This window comes from Phoca vitulina, unplaced genomic scaffold, assembly GCF_004348235.1.
Source record: "Phoca vitulina isolate PV1807 unplaced genomic scaffold, GSC_HSeal_1.0 scaffold4, whole genome shotgun sequence".
Classification (NCBI taxonomy): Eukaryota; Metazoa; Chordata; class Mammalia; order Carnivora; family Phocidae; genus Phoca; species Phoca vitulina.
The window spans coordinates 50,509,774-50,527,063 of record NW_022589707.1 but is presented as its reverse complement, the minus strand read 5'-3'; the positions used below and the strand labels follow the sequence as shown (position 1 = coordinate 50,527,063).

The 17,290-nt window shown below is 40.7% G+C and overlaps 2 protein-coding genes across 2 annotated transcripts in view; one reads left to right on the top strand and one right to left on the bottom strand.

The window, feature by feature from the left end:
- ANKMY2 (ankyrin repeat and MYND domain containing 2) overlaps positions 1-6,792 on the bottom strand; it is a 38,373-nt gene extending 31,581 nt beyond the window's left edge. Inside the window, exons 1-2 of the mRNA XM_032401999.1 lie at positions 6,476-6,792; positions 1,097-1,161 (exon numbers count right to left, since the gene is read on the bottom strand). Coding sequence (XP_032257890.1) covers positions 1,097-1,161; positions 6,476-6,542 — 132 coding nt within the window. The 5' untranslated portion in view covers positions 6,543-6,792. The remainder of the gene's footprint in view (positions 1-1,096; positions 1,162-6,475) is intronic.
- Positions 6,793-7,115: 323 nt separating this feature from the next.
- BZW2 (basic leucine zipper and W2 domains 2) overlaps positions 7,116-17,290 on the top strand; it is a 62,787-nt gene continuing 52,612 nt past the window's right edge. Inside the window, exon 1 of the mRNA XM_032401998.1 lies at positions 7,116-7,255. The gene's annotated coding sequence lies outside the window, so the exon portion shown is untranslated. The remainder of the gene's footprint in view (positions 7,256-17,290) is intronic.

The following is a 17,290-nucleotide window of genomic DNA, read 5'->3' as shown; positions in this document are numbered from 1 at the left end:
ATTTCTACTTCTATTCCTTCTTTAACCCAAGAATTACCTAGAATTAAAATAAATTTTTCAGGTTGTTTTGTTATTTGGATCATATTTTTGTTTATTTTCAGTGTATCCTACTGCATTAGGTGAACTTCTTTGAAATTAGCTAAAATTTCCTTTATAAGATAGTATAATACATAGACTATTTTTTATCAATGTTCCACATAAAGAAAATGTACTATTTTTTTTCCATTTTACACACAGTGCATTGACTGTCAATTAGTTATCCAAATTTTCTGTTCCCTATATTACTTTTTTGCTACTTAATCTGGCGGTTTCTTAAAGGTATTATTGTGACCTTACAAATTTCTCCTTTGAATTCTATCTTTTTCTTTATGAATCTCAAAGCTTATAAGCTTATAAGGAAGGCTTAAAGCTACTATATTCTTGGTGGGTTAATTAGTAATTTAATCTAGGAGAAAAAGTCATCTTTTTAAAATTTTTTAATTTTTTTGCTTTAAACTTTATTTTGTCTGACATTAATTTTGGTACACATTTCTGGGTAAAGAGTCAATAAAACCGCTTCCCCTTTTGCATGAGCAAGTGATGTTCATCTAACTTTCTAGCACTAGAGCCACCCTGTATAATAAAGTAGACACTAGCCCCACATGGCTAATGGCTGATATTGTACAGGTCAGAAAAGACACCACCATCATTGCAGAAAATTATTTTGAAGAGCAATTATTCTAGGAAGTTGAGTTTAGGTTTGATTAGCTTACCCTAGAAGTATAATTGCTGTATCAAAAGTATGCACATTTAAAAATGACACAGATTCTAAAATTTTCTCCAGTGTGTGATGTCAATTTACACCTAATCCATCAGTATATAAAAGTCCAATGTTTCTCAAGAAATGGTATGATTTGGTTTAATTTGGACTTATTTGATTAATACAATTAAACATGTTTTTACATGCTTATTTATCTTTTGTAACCTGTCTACTTACATTTGGTTTACAGATTAATATAACTTAAGCACAAATGCTAGAAAACTGTTACCATTACATTTCATATATTATCCATTCTTATAAAAAGTAAAGCACTTTATTCAACTTTTTAAATTTTACCTCATCCAAACAGTTGACATGGACATTCTTGCTGGCTAATAGTGTTCCGGCTTCTTGGACAGTACCTTTAAAAAAGAAAAAAAAAAAAGGAAGGAAGGAAGGAAAGAAAAAAAATGCAAAATAAGGTTATTTATCATTACAACAGGAAAAAAAAATCTAGCATCATGGAAACAAATGTTAAAGGGTTATATATAAAACTAAAACTAGTCTGGTTAGATTGTTAAGAAATAAAGCATCAACACATAGTATTTTTTCCACCAAGTAATTATCCAGAAGAACAGATTTATAGAAACTAAAATAGCTCCATCTTGTTTTTACTTCCACTGACCTTAGGGTATATTAAATTGGGCATATTTTCCTTTTGGCAGTGATACAATAACCACAAAGCATAAATAAGACTCTTAATACTGAAATCTTGAAGGGCATCTAGTCCAACCCACCATCTAAACCTTAAATTCCAGTCAATGTAATAATTGGAGTTCTAAGTACAGTCAGTATTTCTATACTCTGTCATCACCAGACCCTGTGACTTGATGGCAGCATACTTATAATAGAATTCTTGGTTTAGAAATGCTTAGGTAAACATTTCTTTGAAGGCTGGTTCCATAGAAAAGTGCCTTATGGTCAGTACTCAGACTGTCATAATTAACGTCCTCGAACATAAACCTGAAGGTTAGGTTTGTAAATTTGGAAATAAGCTATAATGGGGCCACAACCGTCAGGTTTTTCCAGTCTTCTGTAAGGCATACTGACACAATCAAGTAGTTGCAAGAGAGAATGTTGCTATTATCATCGTTAATAATAGTCAGCTACTCGTTCTGCCAAAAAAATTCTGGTTTGACGGGGAAAGGAACAATGAAATTGAACGTTCTCAGGAAGAAAGGATGAGATGAGCCTCTTCTCCACAAGGACATAAAAGAATAGGAGCATCCCACAACTAGGAGTTTTTTCTTTCAACTGAAAATTATAGTTTAGGAACGTGCTAAATTCTGCTAGTTTTCCAGAGTTAAATGTGGAATGCAGAATAAAGATTAGCATGCTTCTCTCTCCCTCACCTGCTCCTTAGGCAAGTCATCTGGTTGCCTCACACCAACAGGGAACAGACAGAGAAATGTCTCCTAGATTGACAGAGAAATAGCTCTGCTGGGGAAATGTGTCAAGTGAATGATCTACAAGTCCCTGGATTCTGACAGCAGCTATCTTGTAAAAAGCACATTTTTCTGACCCTGTACTCCATCTAAGGGCAGTTAGTATCACGGGCTGAAGGGCTACGGAATGAATGGGGGAAAGCTCTCAAGCACGTAAGCAAGTTCTACGTGGAACTTATCCGTATCTGGCCTTCTCATCAGAGACTTTCTCCTACATCTTTAGAAAGGAATTAAAATAGAACAAAAACTCCGGCACCCCAATTTCACTTCAGGAAGATGCTTTGGTTGATTTCCATTATCCAGTGAGAAATGACTGAAGTGATTTTCCATCTGATCAGGAGATGTTTACACAGGAAAGGGAGAATACTAGAGGGACTGTGAGCACGTCAAAGCATGCTCCATGTTGGGAGAGGGTGGGGATTATAATAATAAACATTTGGCTCACTGTGAGAGAATAGGCCAATAATTCTATAAAATGTTTAGCCCAATGGCCAACAGTCTAAGTTAAATCTGTCTTGTCAGGAAGCAATTTAAAATAAGTAAATAAAGATGAGGCATGCACACATATACCACTGAATACCAGTTAGCCTTTTAAAATGCAGGGACCAAGATGAAAATTTTTTTCTCAAACAGATTTTGGAAAATAGATGAGCAAAATACCCAAAGAAGAAAAACTTGTGATGACTTCTAATTTTGTTTTCCTAATTTAATGACATCAGTAGAAAATTATAGAAGGTTTGGAATACACTTAAATATGCACCATTTATCGTACTTTATACCTCAATATAGTTGGTTAAATAAACCTTATTGTCCAAGCCTGTTTCATAATTCCTCTTATGTAAATAATGAAAAAAAAGCAGTAAATTCATTACTCTCTCATTAAGTCCACAATCCCAGAGATTTCAGGTACTAAACAAGTAATGAAGATTTTCTGGTTTATACCCTTAAGGAAAGTTTAATTTATTTTGAAATAGTGCTTCCTCAGTGCTTAACAAAAAAGATATCAGAACTTAGAAGAATGGGTCAATCTGCATGTAATATAAGCCCATTGGATGTGCTTCAGTGATTTCAATTTTCTTTTCTTAAATGTCATTGAATGGGTGCCATCATTAACTATGATATGAATGCTATATATGAAAGAGCTTCTCAGTTTTATCTGGAACTTCTTCTTGGCATTTCTAACAAATATACAATCTATAAACTACCTAGCACATGAATTCACTTGAAGAAGAAATCATTCTAAAAGTGTCCAGAAGCAATGTATAGCATTCTCTAGATTGTTAAGTATCACTCACAGTCTGCTTAACTTCTGAAGGGCACTGACTGACTGAAGAGAGATACTCAGTAATTTGCTGAGTTTATTTTGGATTGGCCAAAATGACAGGTCATACTTGGCTGAAAATTTATTGTCAGTTCCAGGTACTAGTGCTGACTAATGTAGTACTTCCCAAAGTCGAGAAATATATTAAAGGGGAAAAAAAAGAATTAAGAACTCTACCCACCCACTTAAAAAAAAATGTTTCTTATGAATATAAATATAAACTTCGCTTAGGACCTTCATTCCATTGTAAACCAAAAAATATTTTACAAATTAAACGCACACAAAACTACAAAATCAGTAACATTTAGAATTAAAATGAATTTAACTTGACAGATGATACTGCGTTGCTGAAATTAAATTGCCTCTAGAAGTGACTATGGTATGGACTGCTATGGTTCTGGTTTCATTTTTTTTGTTTAGTTTGTTTTCTTTTCTTTTTTTTAAATTTTATTTATCTGACACAGAGAGAGAGAGATCACAAGTAGGCAGAGCGGCAGGCAGAGGGAGAGGGAGAAGCAGGCTCCCCACTGAGCAGGGAGCCCGATGTAGGGCTCCATCCCAGGATCCTGGGATCATGACCTGAGCCGAAGGCAGATGCTTAACCGACTGAGCCACCCAGGTGCCCCTGTTTAGTTAGTTTTCAAGTCCAGTGTATTTCTAGGACTATAGGCCAAATGCTATCTCTGCTTTGCCACTTATTTCCTGTGTGACACTGGACAAGTTATCTAACTTCTCAGTTCCTCAGTTTCTGTGTCTATAAATTGGAGATCACTGTCTTTACCATAATAACAGACAAGACAAATAGCACTTTAAATGCTTTACAGACACTAACTCATTTGATCCTCCCAACAATGTTAACCAAGGAGAACCGGAAGCTCAGAAACAGTAACTTGCCCAAGGCCACATCGCCAGCAAATGATTGTGGTAGGATTCCAAATCAGACCTGCATGGTGAACCAACACGCCATATAGTCTCTCATCATGCTGTTGCTTAAAAATAATTCCTAGCTCATCAAGATCAAATGTATCAACATATGTAAAGTACTAAGAATTATGCCTGGCTCATACCAACATTCAATAAAGGCTGACTATAGTTATTTTCTCATATCTCCCATTATTTTTCTTTGAGAGTACAGTGATGTCCCAAGGACCTTCACTTGACAAGAATGTATCACAGACTAAGTCCGTCTCAGTTATTTTCTCATGGCTTGGGCCAATGAAATTGGTGAACCACGTTGTCTCGGCTCGAATGCAACTTGATGTACAGTGTGGACCCAGAAACATCACAGCACTAACCAGACTAAACTTGACATTAATTCTCTTTTACACCATCTTTAAAATAAAAACTGGTGTACACCTAAGAAAATATCCAAGGATCCCCCCCCCCATCCCTTCCAGAAACCCACTTTATAAGACTGCTCACTTGTTTATACTTTGAAAAACTGATAGCTCTGGACTGTTTAAAAGCAGAATGTGGGTGGATTTTGAGTGGATCCTGTTTCCTTTTGCCCAGCACAGTACCTGGCACACAGTGGGGGCTCCCATGATTTCTGAACTGAATCCCAGAGCCACTGAGGGAAGGGAGAAATTACCCAGAGACAGGAGGAACAAAAGACTGCAGTGCTAAAAAGGTCGGCCAGAACTGTGCAGAACAAACAATAAAAGCACCAACTCCATGTCCCATAGTTCTAGGCAAAGAAGACTTATGATAAATGTAGATGTGACTGACTTAAAATTGTTGAGATCAGATGAGGTGGGCTCAGCTCATCAGCACCTGTTGGGTTCAAATCGGTTTTTTTTTTCTCTTTTACATTTAGACTTCCCTTGTCAGTATGAAGAATAAATTTGCCTTACTCTCTGGGGGGTCCAGATTTGAGCCTGGCTGCTTAAGAGAAAGAAGACTGGAAACTGGGAAGCCTTTAGGCTGCGGTAACTGGCCTCTCTGCCATTCCAGGGCAGATGTGGCTATCTCACTCTTGAGCGTAAACCAACCACCTTAACTCTGTCCGCAGTCCCGCCCATGCCCATCCCCGAGCTGTGACTGTGCAGGAGAAGCCACGTAGTCACGCTCTTGGCACCTGCCAGGTAACGGGACTCAGCAGGGAACTCCTCCGGGACATCCACTCGGGGACTGAAGGAGAAACATGGCTTCTGGCTCGTCCCGGAGGCCTACATCTCCCTCCCCAGCACCCGAAGCGGCGGAAGTGGGACAGGCGTTGGGAGAGTGGAAGGGAAGGCGCAGAAGAGCGCGGGGAGAAGATCGAAGCTGTGCTAAGTGCGCCGAGGGCTGTGGACGCCTAGCCTACCTCTTCGCTTCCCTGCGGGTTCCTGCGGGGGCCGGGGGCTTCTGGAAGGAAGCCGGGGAGGCCCGGACGCAGAACCCTCAATGTAGCGAATTACAGACCTAGTTCTGTGCCCTTATAAAGAACCCTTCTCCTTAGGAGTTCCCTCCACCCCCAGGCGGGGGCGGGGACAGCTATGGGATCCAGATCTTTCGGCCTCCGGAAGTCGAAAGGGCCCTTTAGACACCCTTCTAAGAACCTGAGGCCACTGTCGCCAAGACAGACGGTGGTCAAAATCACCTGGAGAGTTTCGAAGCATGCGCATCATGGGACCTAGACACAGAGGTCTCTCATTATAATCTAAGCTGGGACCTGGAAATGTGTATCTTTCCAAAGCTGGTTTGGGAGACGAACCCCTGCTGCCTCCGTTCTTGTCCCAGCGTCTCGTCCCCCTCCTCTCCGCCCCCGCAACCGGTCCCAGGCCACTGGGGGAAACGCTATTTCCCGGTGCGAGGCCACGAACCTCGCAGAACCGCAGCGGAGGGTCAGCCCGGCCAGGGGCGCCCCCAGGGCTCCGCCACGCCCCCAGACCAGGCAGGCAGCGCCCCGTTGCAGCCCAGCACCCATACCTTTCCCGATGACTTCTAGCAGCTCCTTTTCTTCCTGGGTCAGCTCGCCTTTCGTTATATGAACCATTGCTCCCGCCAGCTTGAAGATGATTCTGTTTCTTTGGAGGTATTAAAAAGAAACTATGTATGTGTGTGTTAGGAATGCCAACCGCAATGTGGCAACTCGAGACCAGGACGCTGAGTAGCCAACCGCGGAAGCGTTCGAATTCTCTCCTCCCTCCCGCGGGCTGGCGAGCAGCTGGCGAGCTCCAGCGAGCCGGGAGGTCTGTCGCTGCAAGCCCAGCGACAGTCACCGCCCGCCCGCGCGTCATTGGCCAGGCCGGGAGGAGGAGCTACAGGAGGCGGCAGCGAGAGACTCCTATTTGAGCAGCCTGGCAAGGAAAAACCCAATGGAGAAAATCAGAGGGGGGAATCAAATTCCTCTTCCACCTTCCCCACCCCCTTCCTGCGCTCTGTTCAGATATTTAGACATACGCAATATTTAAATTATCTTTTCAGAAGTTCCGGGTCCGCCCATGGCTGCTCGGGGCGTGCAGAGGTCCCTGGCTGTCTCCACAAGCCCCCACCGTTTTCCCAGGAGTGGAGCAGCCCGGGACGGGGGCGGACTGGGAGGCGGGGCGGTGCGGGAGGCGGGGCTGCGCCGGGCTCTGTGGGTCGATGTCAATGTGTCTGTCCTTCACTCCTCCATTGTCTGCCGCCGCCACTGCCGCGGGTACCACCGCCGCTGCCGGAATCGCCGCAGCCTGCAGCCTCGCGCGTCGCCGCTACCTCCTCCGACAGGTGAGAAGCAACCCAGGTGGGACAGGGGAAGCCTGGAAGCCTGCGGGAACCGCGGCCGCCGCCCCGCCGGGGGCTTGCATCCGGGCGGGAGCTGGCGGGCAGGAAGCATGTGCCTGCTGGGGCGGCTTCCTGTACCCCGGTGGGGAAGCCTGCCCTCTACCCCAGTACCATCGCGTATACCGCGTATCAGTACCCCAGATTGAAGATTCTCCACTTGCCACATTTGGCCGCCCGGGGAGACCCTGGCACAGCGAGCCGGCGGGGGCGGGCCACGCGGTGGGAAGCGGCGGGTGCATATCGTCTCGTGCGTGGCACCGCCAGATGCGGCTTCCCAGAGGCCGGGACTGGGGCTTGGGGCTAGGGGTGGGATGGGGAGGAGCGCTTCCCAGTGCGAGCGAGGTGGACGCATCATGAGAATAGTCTCTGAAGAAGGTAGTTCTCTTTTGGCAAGCCTCGACCGCCACCCCCTTACCCCCCTACCCCCGCTGTCCAAAAACACACACACTACTTGTCATCTCTGGCCTCTGTGGAAGCTACAGAAGAAACCGGATCTGATCGCCCTATGGTGCCTGTTAAGGATGTTTGAAAGCAATTTACACTTAAACTAATACTTCGTTTATGAGAGATGGCTTGGGGGGGAAGGGGGAAAGGAGGGCCTCTGCTCTGCTAGAGTTCCCAGTCTCTTTGTAACTCAGATCTTGAGATTTATGGAAATAGGGAGGGGAGGGGAAAGGGGCGGAGATTAAATTGGTGTTGCTGTCTATATATAGCCTTAGATTAGCCTCTTAATCCAACCTTCATTCAACTGTAATATGTTGCCTCGAGCTTTGAGCTTCCACCATAGGTAGCTAGGTGGTAAATGCAAGTGTGTACCCTCTTGTGGCTCAGAAGCAAGACTTGCTGGCTAATACGAAGTCAGTCATTCCTCCAGGGCGCGCACCCGTAACATATTTACGGCCTCAATGAAAGCTTCTTTAGAAATAAGTGTTTATGTGTTACTGTTGTTTCTGTATGGACTAGTGTTGAGTTTTCTTCCTAGACTCATGTACTTCAAAGAGAAATACTTGAATAATCATCTAGACTTTTTTGTTAAGCATCCCCACCACCCTCTTTCTCCACACAGTGCCATATATGAAATGAAATGCATTTTCTTCTGGCCTTATGCCTTCGATCTTTCTTTTTCTTTCTTTCTTTCTTTCCTTTTTTTTTTTTTTTTTTTTTGGCATTCATAACACTTCTGAAATCCTGGAAGATGTTCATCATTATTTCCTGCATTTAACAAAATCTTTTCTAAACTCCAGCTGTTTTCTTTTTAAGGCTTCATCTTTACAGGCTGGGGCAGATCTGAGCCAGAACATCTCACATGAAAATACTTTGTAATTATTCATCTCAATGTATAACAAAGAAACTGTTGTTTGATGATGCTTTAATAATGATGTGGCTTGTTCAGACAACAAGTAGTAAGGCTTTTGAGAGTGACCAATATTTTGTAACACTTAAAATGCTGTTACTGCCACAGTTACAATTGATTTAAAACACAGTATCATGCAGAAGAAACCCAGGAACCTAAGAAAATGCTTGCAGAGTAACCTCCTCTAACATGTGACTGAACATTTTATGGTGGATGTGTGTCCAGAATTGGGTACTTCATTGCCAGTATTTCCATATCTTGTGCCAAATTGGGGCCATGGTTACTTGAAGGTCACACCTGTTTGTCTCACTGAAGTTGTTAGTTCCTCGAGGATAGCAACTTGTTACCTATTTTCTTGGTGCTTATTGGCATCTGGTTGGTATTTAGTCCTCTGAATACATGACTTCAGTAAATTTAGTCAATGCCATTTAAAGACAAAAACTAACATCTACAAAGAAATGCAGATAAATAATATGTTGTTTAAATTCCTAGAAACAGATGTGTAATGGATAGCATTCATCAGATGGATTACATTAATCATTTTGTACAGAGTAAATATTTAATGTAGGAATAAGACTAGCTGATAAGCATACCTTAAACTTGATCAAGGAACTTTTCTTGTACTAAGAATGTATTAGAAGTTTTATTGGTAATAAAAAACTACCACCCACTTATGGAGTATTTAATTTGTGCCAGATATTCTAGCAGATGCTTTCTATGGGATTAAATTTAACCATTGTTAGAGTGACCTGAATTAGTAATCTCTCTTTCGGCAAATAAGAGGACAGAAACTAAAAGAACTTAATAAATTTGCCCACCAGTTAGGAAGTGTCAGAGCCAGAATTGGAACCCAGATCTGTCTCCAAAACCTTTTCTCTTTCTACGATTCTCTGCCTATGTGGCTGGCAATAAGGGGGAAATTATATATTCTTTCCACTAACCAATAGATAATACATTCATGTGGTTCAGCATGCCACAGGTACAAAAGCCTCCTTCCTACCCCCTTTCCCAGTCTTTTCTCCATGCCCTGCAACCATTGGTATCTGTTTCTCTCATATCCTTCCTGAGATATTTTATGTGTTTATGGCTTATATGTATATTCCCACTTTAGGACAGAAATTGGAACATAGAAACACACTTCCACACTGCATAATAATATTTGCATGATGCTTTGGTCTCTCTTCTGTTTCTTTTGTCACCTTTTTAAAAATAATGTTTTCTGAAATGTCTGAAATTTTTGTGTCTCCTCTCTTTTCTATTACTGCCACCCTAGACCTCTTCTGGCCCATTGCCGTGGATTCCTAAGTAGCCTGCTTCTCTCTCACCTCAAGCCCATGCAGCTAATTCAAGGTGCCACCAGTTCAGTAAACCTTGAGCACCCATCACCCCCCAAGGATGAGACATACTCTGTAAAGACAGAATTGATTTACTTAAAACGTGTCCATAGCTTTCCACTGGCTACAGAACAGAGGCCCAGTTCTTGCTTGGAAGGCTCCATCTTCTGGTCCCAGCCTGCATTTCCAGTCAGCCAGCCCCTCCCACACACTCTAAGGTCACTACACTGCTGGTTCCCTCACATGCCAGTAATTTCCACCCCTTTGTTCCTGTTTTTCTCTTCCTGGAATGCCCTCCCTTCCTTCACCACTAAGTCTCTTGTCTCCTCCTCAGATCTGATGGACTGCTCAACTTTCAAAATACCACTTGTTTTCACGATCACCTCTCCCACCTTATCCAGCGAGGGCATCACAGATACTAGGAAATACATTTCTTCTTGTGTTTGAGGGGGATAAGTAAAACTCTTTACACAGGAGTCGCTGGTAACATTATTGGCATGCTCTAAGCCTCTCCTACCTTCTTAGGAGCCCTAGTGCCTCCGCACCCCAATCATTGCTTCTTCCTCTGGCTCCCCATGAAAATACCTGAAGCAGGTACCTTTTCATGACATTCTGGTATAGTTCTTAGGAATCTGTTTGACCCCGTCTCCTTCTCAGCTCTGACTTAGCTAGGACTAATTTATCCTTGTTTCTCAAAATCGTATCCTAGTGTCTGGCACCTAGTATATACTCCGTGCTTGCTGATTTGAATTTAGTTTGATCTCTAAGTTATTTTAGGTGGATTTGTTTCCCTACTTGACTAATCCTTCCTGGCCATGTGAGATGATGTGGCACCGAGCACACACAGCCATAACTAAGGGCAGAAGGTCTTTAAGTGTTCCGTTCTCAAGCTTCTTGACACACTGATTGATGAATGCTGTCAACCAAGAAACAAAAATTGTCGATTTGTACCTGTTACAGATTTTGCATACCATTCCTGGATTTCCCCCATTAAATCCCCAGACCTCCAACTCTCTGCTTTTAGAGATTGCTTTTTCCTTTTTTTGCAGGGCAATAGCTCGTTTTTGAGCATTATATCTTTCTGGGTAATGTTTCCTTGACATTTGATTTTCTTTTCTTAGGTACATTTTTTGACTGAGAGAGTATTTGATGCTATTATGGAATTTTCTTTTACATTTGAAAAAACTATTGTAGATATATTTTTAGAAGATTCCTTGTCTTCTAGAGATATGTACGGTATTATTTAAGGAGGGAATTATATGACATCTGAGATTTGCTTCAGTATAATTCTGTGACCATGGAGGACAGACACTGAGCAAGAGTATTAATAAGGAAATTGACTTGTTAACACTTGAAGCTGGATGATGAGTACATTGACTTCATTAAACTGTTCTCTCTACTTTTGGGTATGTTTGAAATTTTCCATAATGAAGTTTTTGAAAGGAGAATTTGGAAGTATTACAGCCTCTAAAAATTGTCGTTGTTGTTTAACAAAGCAGAAGAAATAGTATGAATACAAATGTTCTTTCTAACTCTTGGAGTTTAGCTTATGCAATTATTCATTTAATGTTAAAACAGTTACACCTCAGTCTGCAAAGGACTGTATTGTGAACAGTGCATTTCCATAAACTTTTCATATCACATTTTAGCTTCTCCACAAAACTAAAAGGTAGGTGGCATTGCTCAGTGCTTGTGTCACAGGCTTATGAATATCTCACTGGAAGCTAATTTTCATCTTTTTTGAAAAATGACAAAGTAATTTGCAGACAGTCTGAACAAAGGGTACGAAATATTTAATTTAACTGAAAAAAACAAGATGTGAATGGAGATACTGGTTTTCTTCTATGTCTCCTAAACCATTTTCCAAAAAAGAAGTACCAAAACTGTTGTGAGCAATATCAGCATTGTTAGGACAAGTATATTAATGTAGGAATAGAAGGGCCAGACTCAGAACTTGTGCCTGCAGGATTCTTACTCAGGGTTTGCTTAACTAAATGCTTATTTTCACACTTACTTCCTGGATTCTTACAACTTTATAACTTAATGTTTCCTGATATTTATGTTTCTTTTCTTATGTTTTGGACTTTTTAAATGTTAATGTTTCCCAAGGCCAACATGGACTTTTTTTGTATCATTTTTTGACATGTCTTCCCAGACTTTGAAGGATTTTTGAAGATTTACTTAAGCTTCAAAGTGAAGTAGTCTAAGGACAATGTAGCCAATCCATTATCACTGCCAGATATTGTTGAAGCACACATTAGTATATCTCCAGCTTCAACTCGTATTTATATTAACTATATTGCTGCACAATTTAAAACTCTAGGCTAGTGCCTCTTATCTGAGTATAACAGAACTGTTCCAATAATTAAAAATAGAAAGCTATTTCTGCATCAGAAGGAAAAAGTATTCCCTTTAATTCCCAATTAATACATTTAGGCTAGAAAATTGGTGGTTTTGTCTCTTGCCATTTGATTGTCTATTGTGCAATTGTGTTAAACCCAGAAGACAAAGCAGCCCTTTAAACTACATTGATCACCCTCTGAGCAGGATCTCTTCCTGGTCTGTTGATCGTGGAGTAAAGCAGGCCCAATAAGTAGCCTCTTCTGATCTGGTAGGAAATGATTATGGATGGTCTCTGGGAGACAGCCAAGCACAACCAGAGCCCTGGGAATTGGAGGGAGAAAACCATCGCTCCAGCTTCTGGGGTGAGATGTATTTTCCAAAGCAATCTCCCTTGCTTTCAGTTTCTTCATATATATACAACAGAGATGCTCACCAAGCTTACAGGGTGACTTTGAGGATGCTTGAGGATACCCTGTACTGTAAAATGTTATATTAAAGCAAGTTGTTATTTTTAGGGCCAATTCTGTCTGTTTACAGTTGGGAAAAACACAATTATAGGCCAGTTGATAAAACATTTCAATATAAAATTGTATTGACATTAGTATTTGGTATACACCTATCTTCCTCGATTTGGGAAGATAAAAATTATTTTTTTAAAGATTCTATTTATTTGAGAGAGAGAGAGTGAGAGAGAGCAAGCAGAAGCAGTAGGGAGAAGCAGAGGCTGAGCAGGGAGCTGGACCTGTGGCTTGATCCCAGGACCCTGAGATCATGACCTGAGCCGAAGACAGACACGTAACAGACTGAGCCACCCAGGCACCCCAAGATAAAAATTATTTTTAAACAGAGAGTCATAAAAGATATATCTCAGAATTGGTATGTTAATAAGAAAAATCTTGGTGTGCATCTGTTATGATCAAGAAATCCCAAAGAATAAGACATGATCTTTGTCCTCAAGAGGCTTATACTATCCTTCAGGAGACAGGCCAATCCGTGAACCAGTAGGGACTGAATGAAGTAATCCTCCTAAAGCTCTGTCCTGCTTATGTCAGCCCACAGGTTAGATACCTTTGAGAACCCTTTGCTTGTTCAAGTGCCTTCCCTGGCGCCTGCCATCTTTCAACTCTAATTGGAACAATGTTGTTACTCCTCTACCCACCCACTGGCTTCCTGATCCTGGAATGCCCTCCTCCACCCATTTCTGCATATCAAATTTTACTCAAATCCTTCTCAGCTCAAATGACCTCTCCTCCACACAGCCTTCAATCTCCAACCAGAGCTGTATAGACATGAGTATGAATTCCAGAATGGGTGGAGCTCAGTGGGAGGGCTAATTCCTGGAGAAAGAGATTTTGAACTGAGTCTGGAAGGACTGGTGAATTTGGCAAGCCAGGGAATGGACAGCATTCCAGGGAGAACAACCCCCTAGAAAAACAATTATAAAAAATATTATAACATTATAAATATTTATAAGATAAATATGGGCTACAGTTTCACAGCCAACCATACTGGAACTAGCAATGATTTCACTTAAAAACATGTTTTCCTCAATGTGTCGACTTTTTAAGATCATAAAAGTAGTAGATTATATTTTAAAGCACACTTTGATGGTGTTCTTGCCTCAAGTACTTTATAAAACGTGATATCACATGTTTCAGACTAAATTTAAAATCACAAACCACTGTCTTCAGCATTGGTGTTAGCAGGAAGTTGATAATAGACATTAAAACAAACAATGGAAGAGAAAATCGTACATCTATTAGAATATTTTGCCCTTAATTACACAGTGATTTGAAATTATTCAAAATAACTAGAATATAAATAGCTAGAAAATAAGTAGGAAATTCTTTGTGAGGTTTATTTTTTAAATAAAATCTATCTGAATATCTGATCCATGGAATTTTTTAAATCTGTACCTTAAAGGAATTTTATGACTTTTTTACTCTTTCGATTTGACTTTTTTTTCCAATCAGACTATTCTGATTTTTTTTTTCCTACTTTTACTCAGTGGAATGCTGAAACAGTTAAACCCAAGAGATAGGACAGGGATTTAATAATCAGATTAATGTGGGGCGCCTGGGTGGCTCGGTTGGTTGGGCGACTGCCTTCGGCTCGGGTCATGATCCTGGAGTCCTGGGATCGAGTCCCGCATCGGGCTCCCTGCTCGGCAGGGAGTCTGGTTCTCCCTCTGACCCTCCCCCATCTCATGCTCTCTCTCTGTCTCATTCTCTCTCTCAAATAAATAAATAAAATTTAAAAATAAAAAAAAAAAAAATAATCAGATTAATGTGAATCATTTTAATGCAGGATTGTGGTTGTCATTAGGAGTTTCAGCAGCATTTTCCCTTGGTATCTATTAGGGAATAAAATACTTGATGGTTTAGAATAATTTTTGGATTTTTAATATAAAATGTGCAAATATTAGCAGGATATACACAAGAATACTTTTCATTCTTAGCTCACTCTAATGTTGCTATTGATGTCATGGGTCTCTTTAGTAAGTTTTTTTTGGGCAGTTAAATGCCAAATGGAATGATTTGACTTGTTCTGAATTTGGCATGTGTTGAGTGAAGAGTGCCAAAAAATGTTCTGATAGTCATATTTGTAAACCATCTATTCTGATAGTCATATTTGTAAACCATCTATTTTGAAAATAAGGTTTAGGTAACTTACTGAATGAACTATTCTTTTGGCAAATGCCAAAGAGCCAATGCCTTTGTTATTCTTTCTTGATTTTTAATATCAGGTGTATCTTTTGTTTATGTCAAAAAAGAAAAATATAATGATAACATATAAGAAAGCATAATGCCCCACATTAATATTGAAGATAGTGTTTTGGGGCACCTGGGTGGCTTAGTCGGTTAGGTGTCTGACTCTGGCTCAGGTCCTGATTGCAGGGTCCTAGGATTGAGCCCCGCGCTAAGCGGGGAGCCCACTCCTCCCTCTCCCTCTGCCCCTCCCCCCACTTGTGCTAGTGCTCTCTCTTTCTCTCTCTTAAATAAATGGGTTCTTTAATACATACATACATATATACATAAATATAGTGTCATTTTGGGCTGCCTTTAATTTTCTTAATTATGCAAATAGTATTTTAGTAGGAAAACAATAACTTAAATCTGTGAAAGATGTAGAATTATATTTTGTCTATTCATATTTCAATTTATTTTTATGTTAGATGAGGACTTTCAAAAAACAGTTGTTAGATGTACTGTTATCTTTGAGGACTTCTAAATAAATCATAATAAAACCCCCAGGCAGGGGTAAGTAATAAGAAGGAATACCAGCTCTTAAACACTGCAGAGAATATGTCATAAGCCACTGTGAGGTGAGCAGTTTTAGAATATTCTACTGTCGGGGCGTCTGGGTGGCTCAGTCGTTAAGCGTCTGCCTTCGGCTTGGGTCATGATCCCAGGGTCCTAGGATCGAACCCCGCATTGGGCTCCCTGCTCAGCGGGAAGCCTGCTTCTCCCTCTCCCACTCCCCCTGCTTGTGTTCCCTCTCTCGCTGTCTCTCTCTCTGTCAAATAAATAAATCTTAAAAAAAAAAAAATTCTACTGTCATCCTGTTCTTGTACATTTCCACAAAGGACCTTATTACTTTTCAAACTAACTTCAACAGCTTCCTGGATTTTTGATCTTTTTTTTTTTTTTTTAAGATCTTTTTTAAATCAAGTTAGTTAACATACAGTATATCATTAGCTTCAGGGATAGAATTTCGTGATTCATCAGTTGCATATAACACCCAGTGCTCATTACATCAAGGGCCCTTCTTAATGCCCATCACATAGTTACCCCATCCCCCCACCCACCTCCCTTCCAGCAACCCTCAGTTTGTTCCCTATAGTTAAGAGTCTCTTATGGTTTGCCTCCCCCTCTGTTTTTATTTTATTTTATTATTCCTTCCTTTCCCCAGTGTTCATCTGTTTTGTTTCTTAAATTCCACATATGTGTGAAATCTTACGGTATTTGTCTTTCTCTGATTGACTTACTTCGCTTAGCATAATACACTCTAGTTCCATCCACACCATTGCAAATGGCATGATTTCATCCTTTTTGATGGCCGAGTAATATACCACTATATATATACCACATCTTTATCCATTCATCAGTCCATGGACATCTGGGCTCTTTCCATAGTTTGGCTATTGTGGACATTGCTGCTATAAACATTGGGGTGCATGTGCACCCTTGAATCACTATGTTTGTATCCTTTGGATAAATACCTAGTAGTACAGTTGCTGGGTCATAGGGTAGCTCTATATTTAACTTTTTGAGGACCCTCCATACTGTTTTCCAGAGTGGTTGCCCCAGTTTGCATTCCCACCAGTAGTGTAGGAGGGTTCCCCTTTCTCCTCATCCTTGCCAACATCTGTTATTTCCTGAGTTGTTAACTTTAGCCATTCTGACCCATGTGATGTGGTATCTCATTGTGGTTTTGATTTGTATTTCCCTGATGATGAGTGATTTTGAGCATCTTTTCATGTGTGTTTGCCATTTGTATGTCTTCTTTGGAGAAAGACATCTGTTCATGTCTTCTGCCCATTTCCTGACTGGATTTTTTGGGTTTTGGGTGTTGAGTTGCTAAGTTCTTCATGGATTTTGGATACTAGCCCTTTATCCGTTAAGTCATTTGCAAATATCTTCTCCCATTCTGTAGGTTGACTTTTAGTTTTGTTGATTGTTTCCTTTGCTCTGTAGAAGCTTTTTATCTTGATGAAGTCCCATGTGATCATTTCTAAGAAAAAAAAAATGACATGTGTTTTTCTTAGTATAGAAGGTAATAGAATTGGGTTATTATAAACAGGAAGGAGAACCCCACATTGCTGGGACAGAGGAAACTGCTGGCTAGGGGGAAGGGACTTGGCATCAGTATTCAGGAGTGTGAAGATTATGTTTTTGTTAGAGGTGAGCCTCTACAGGAAACAATATGATAATCAGCTTCTGTAGT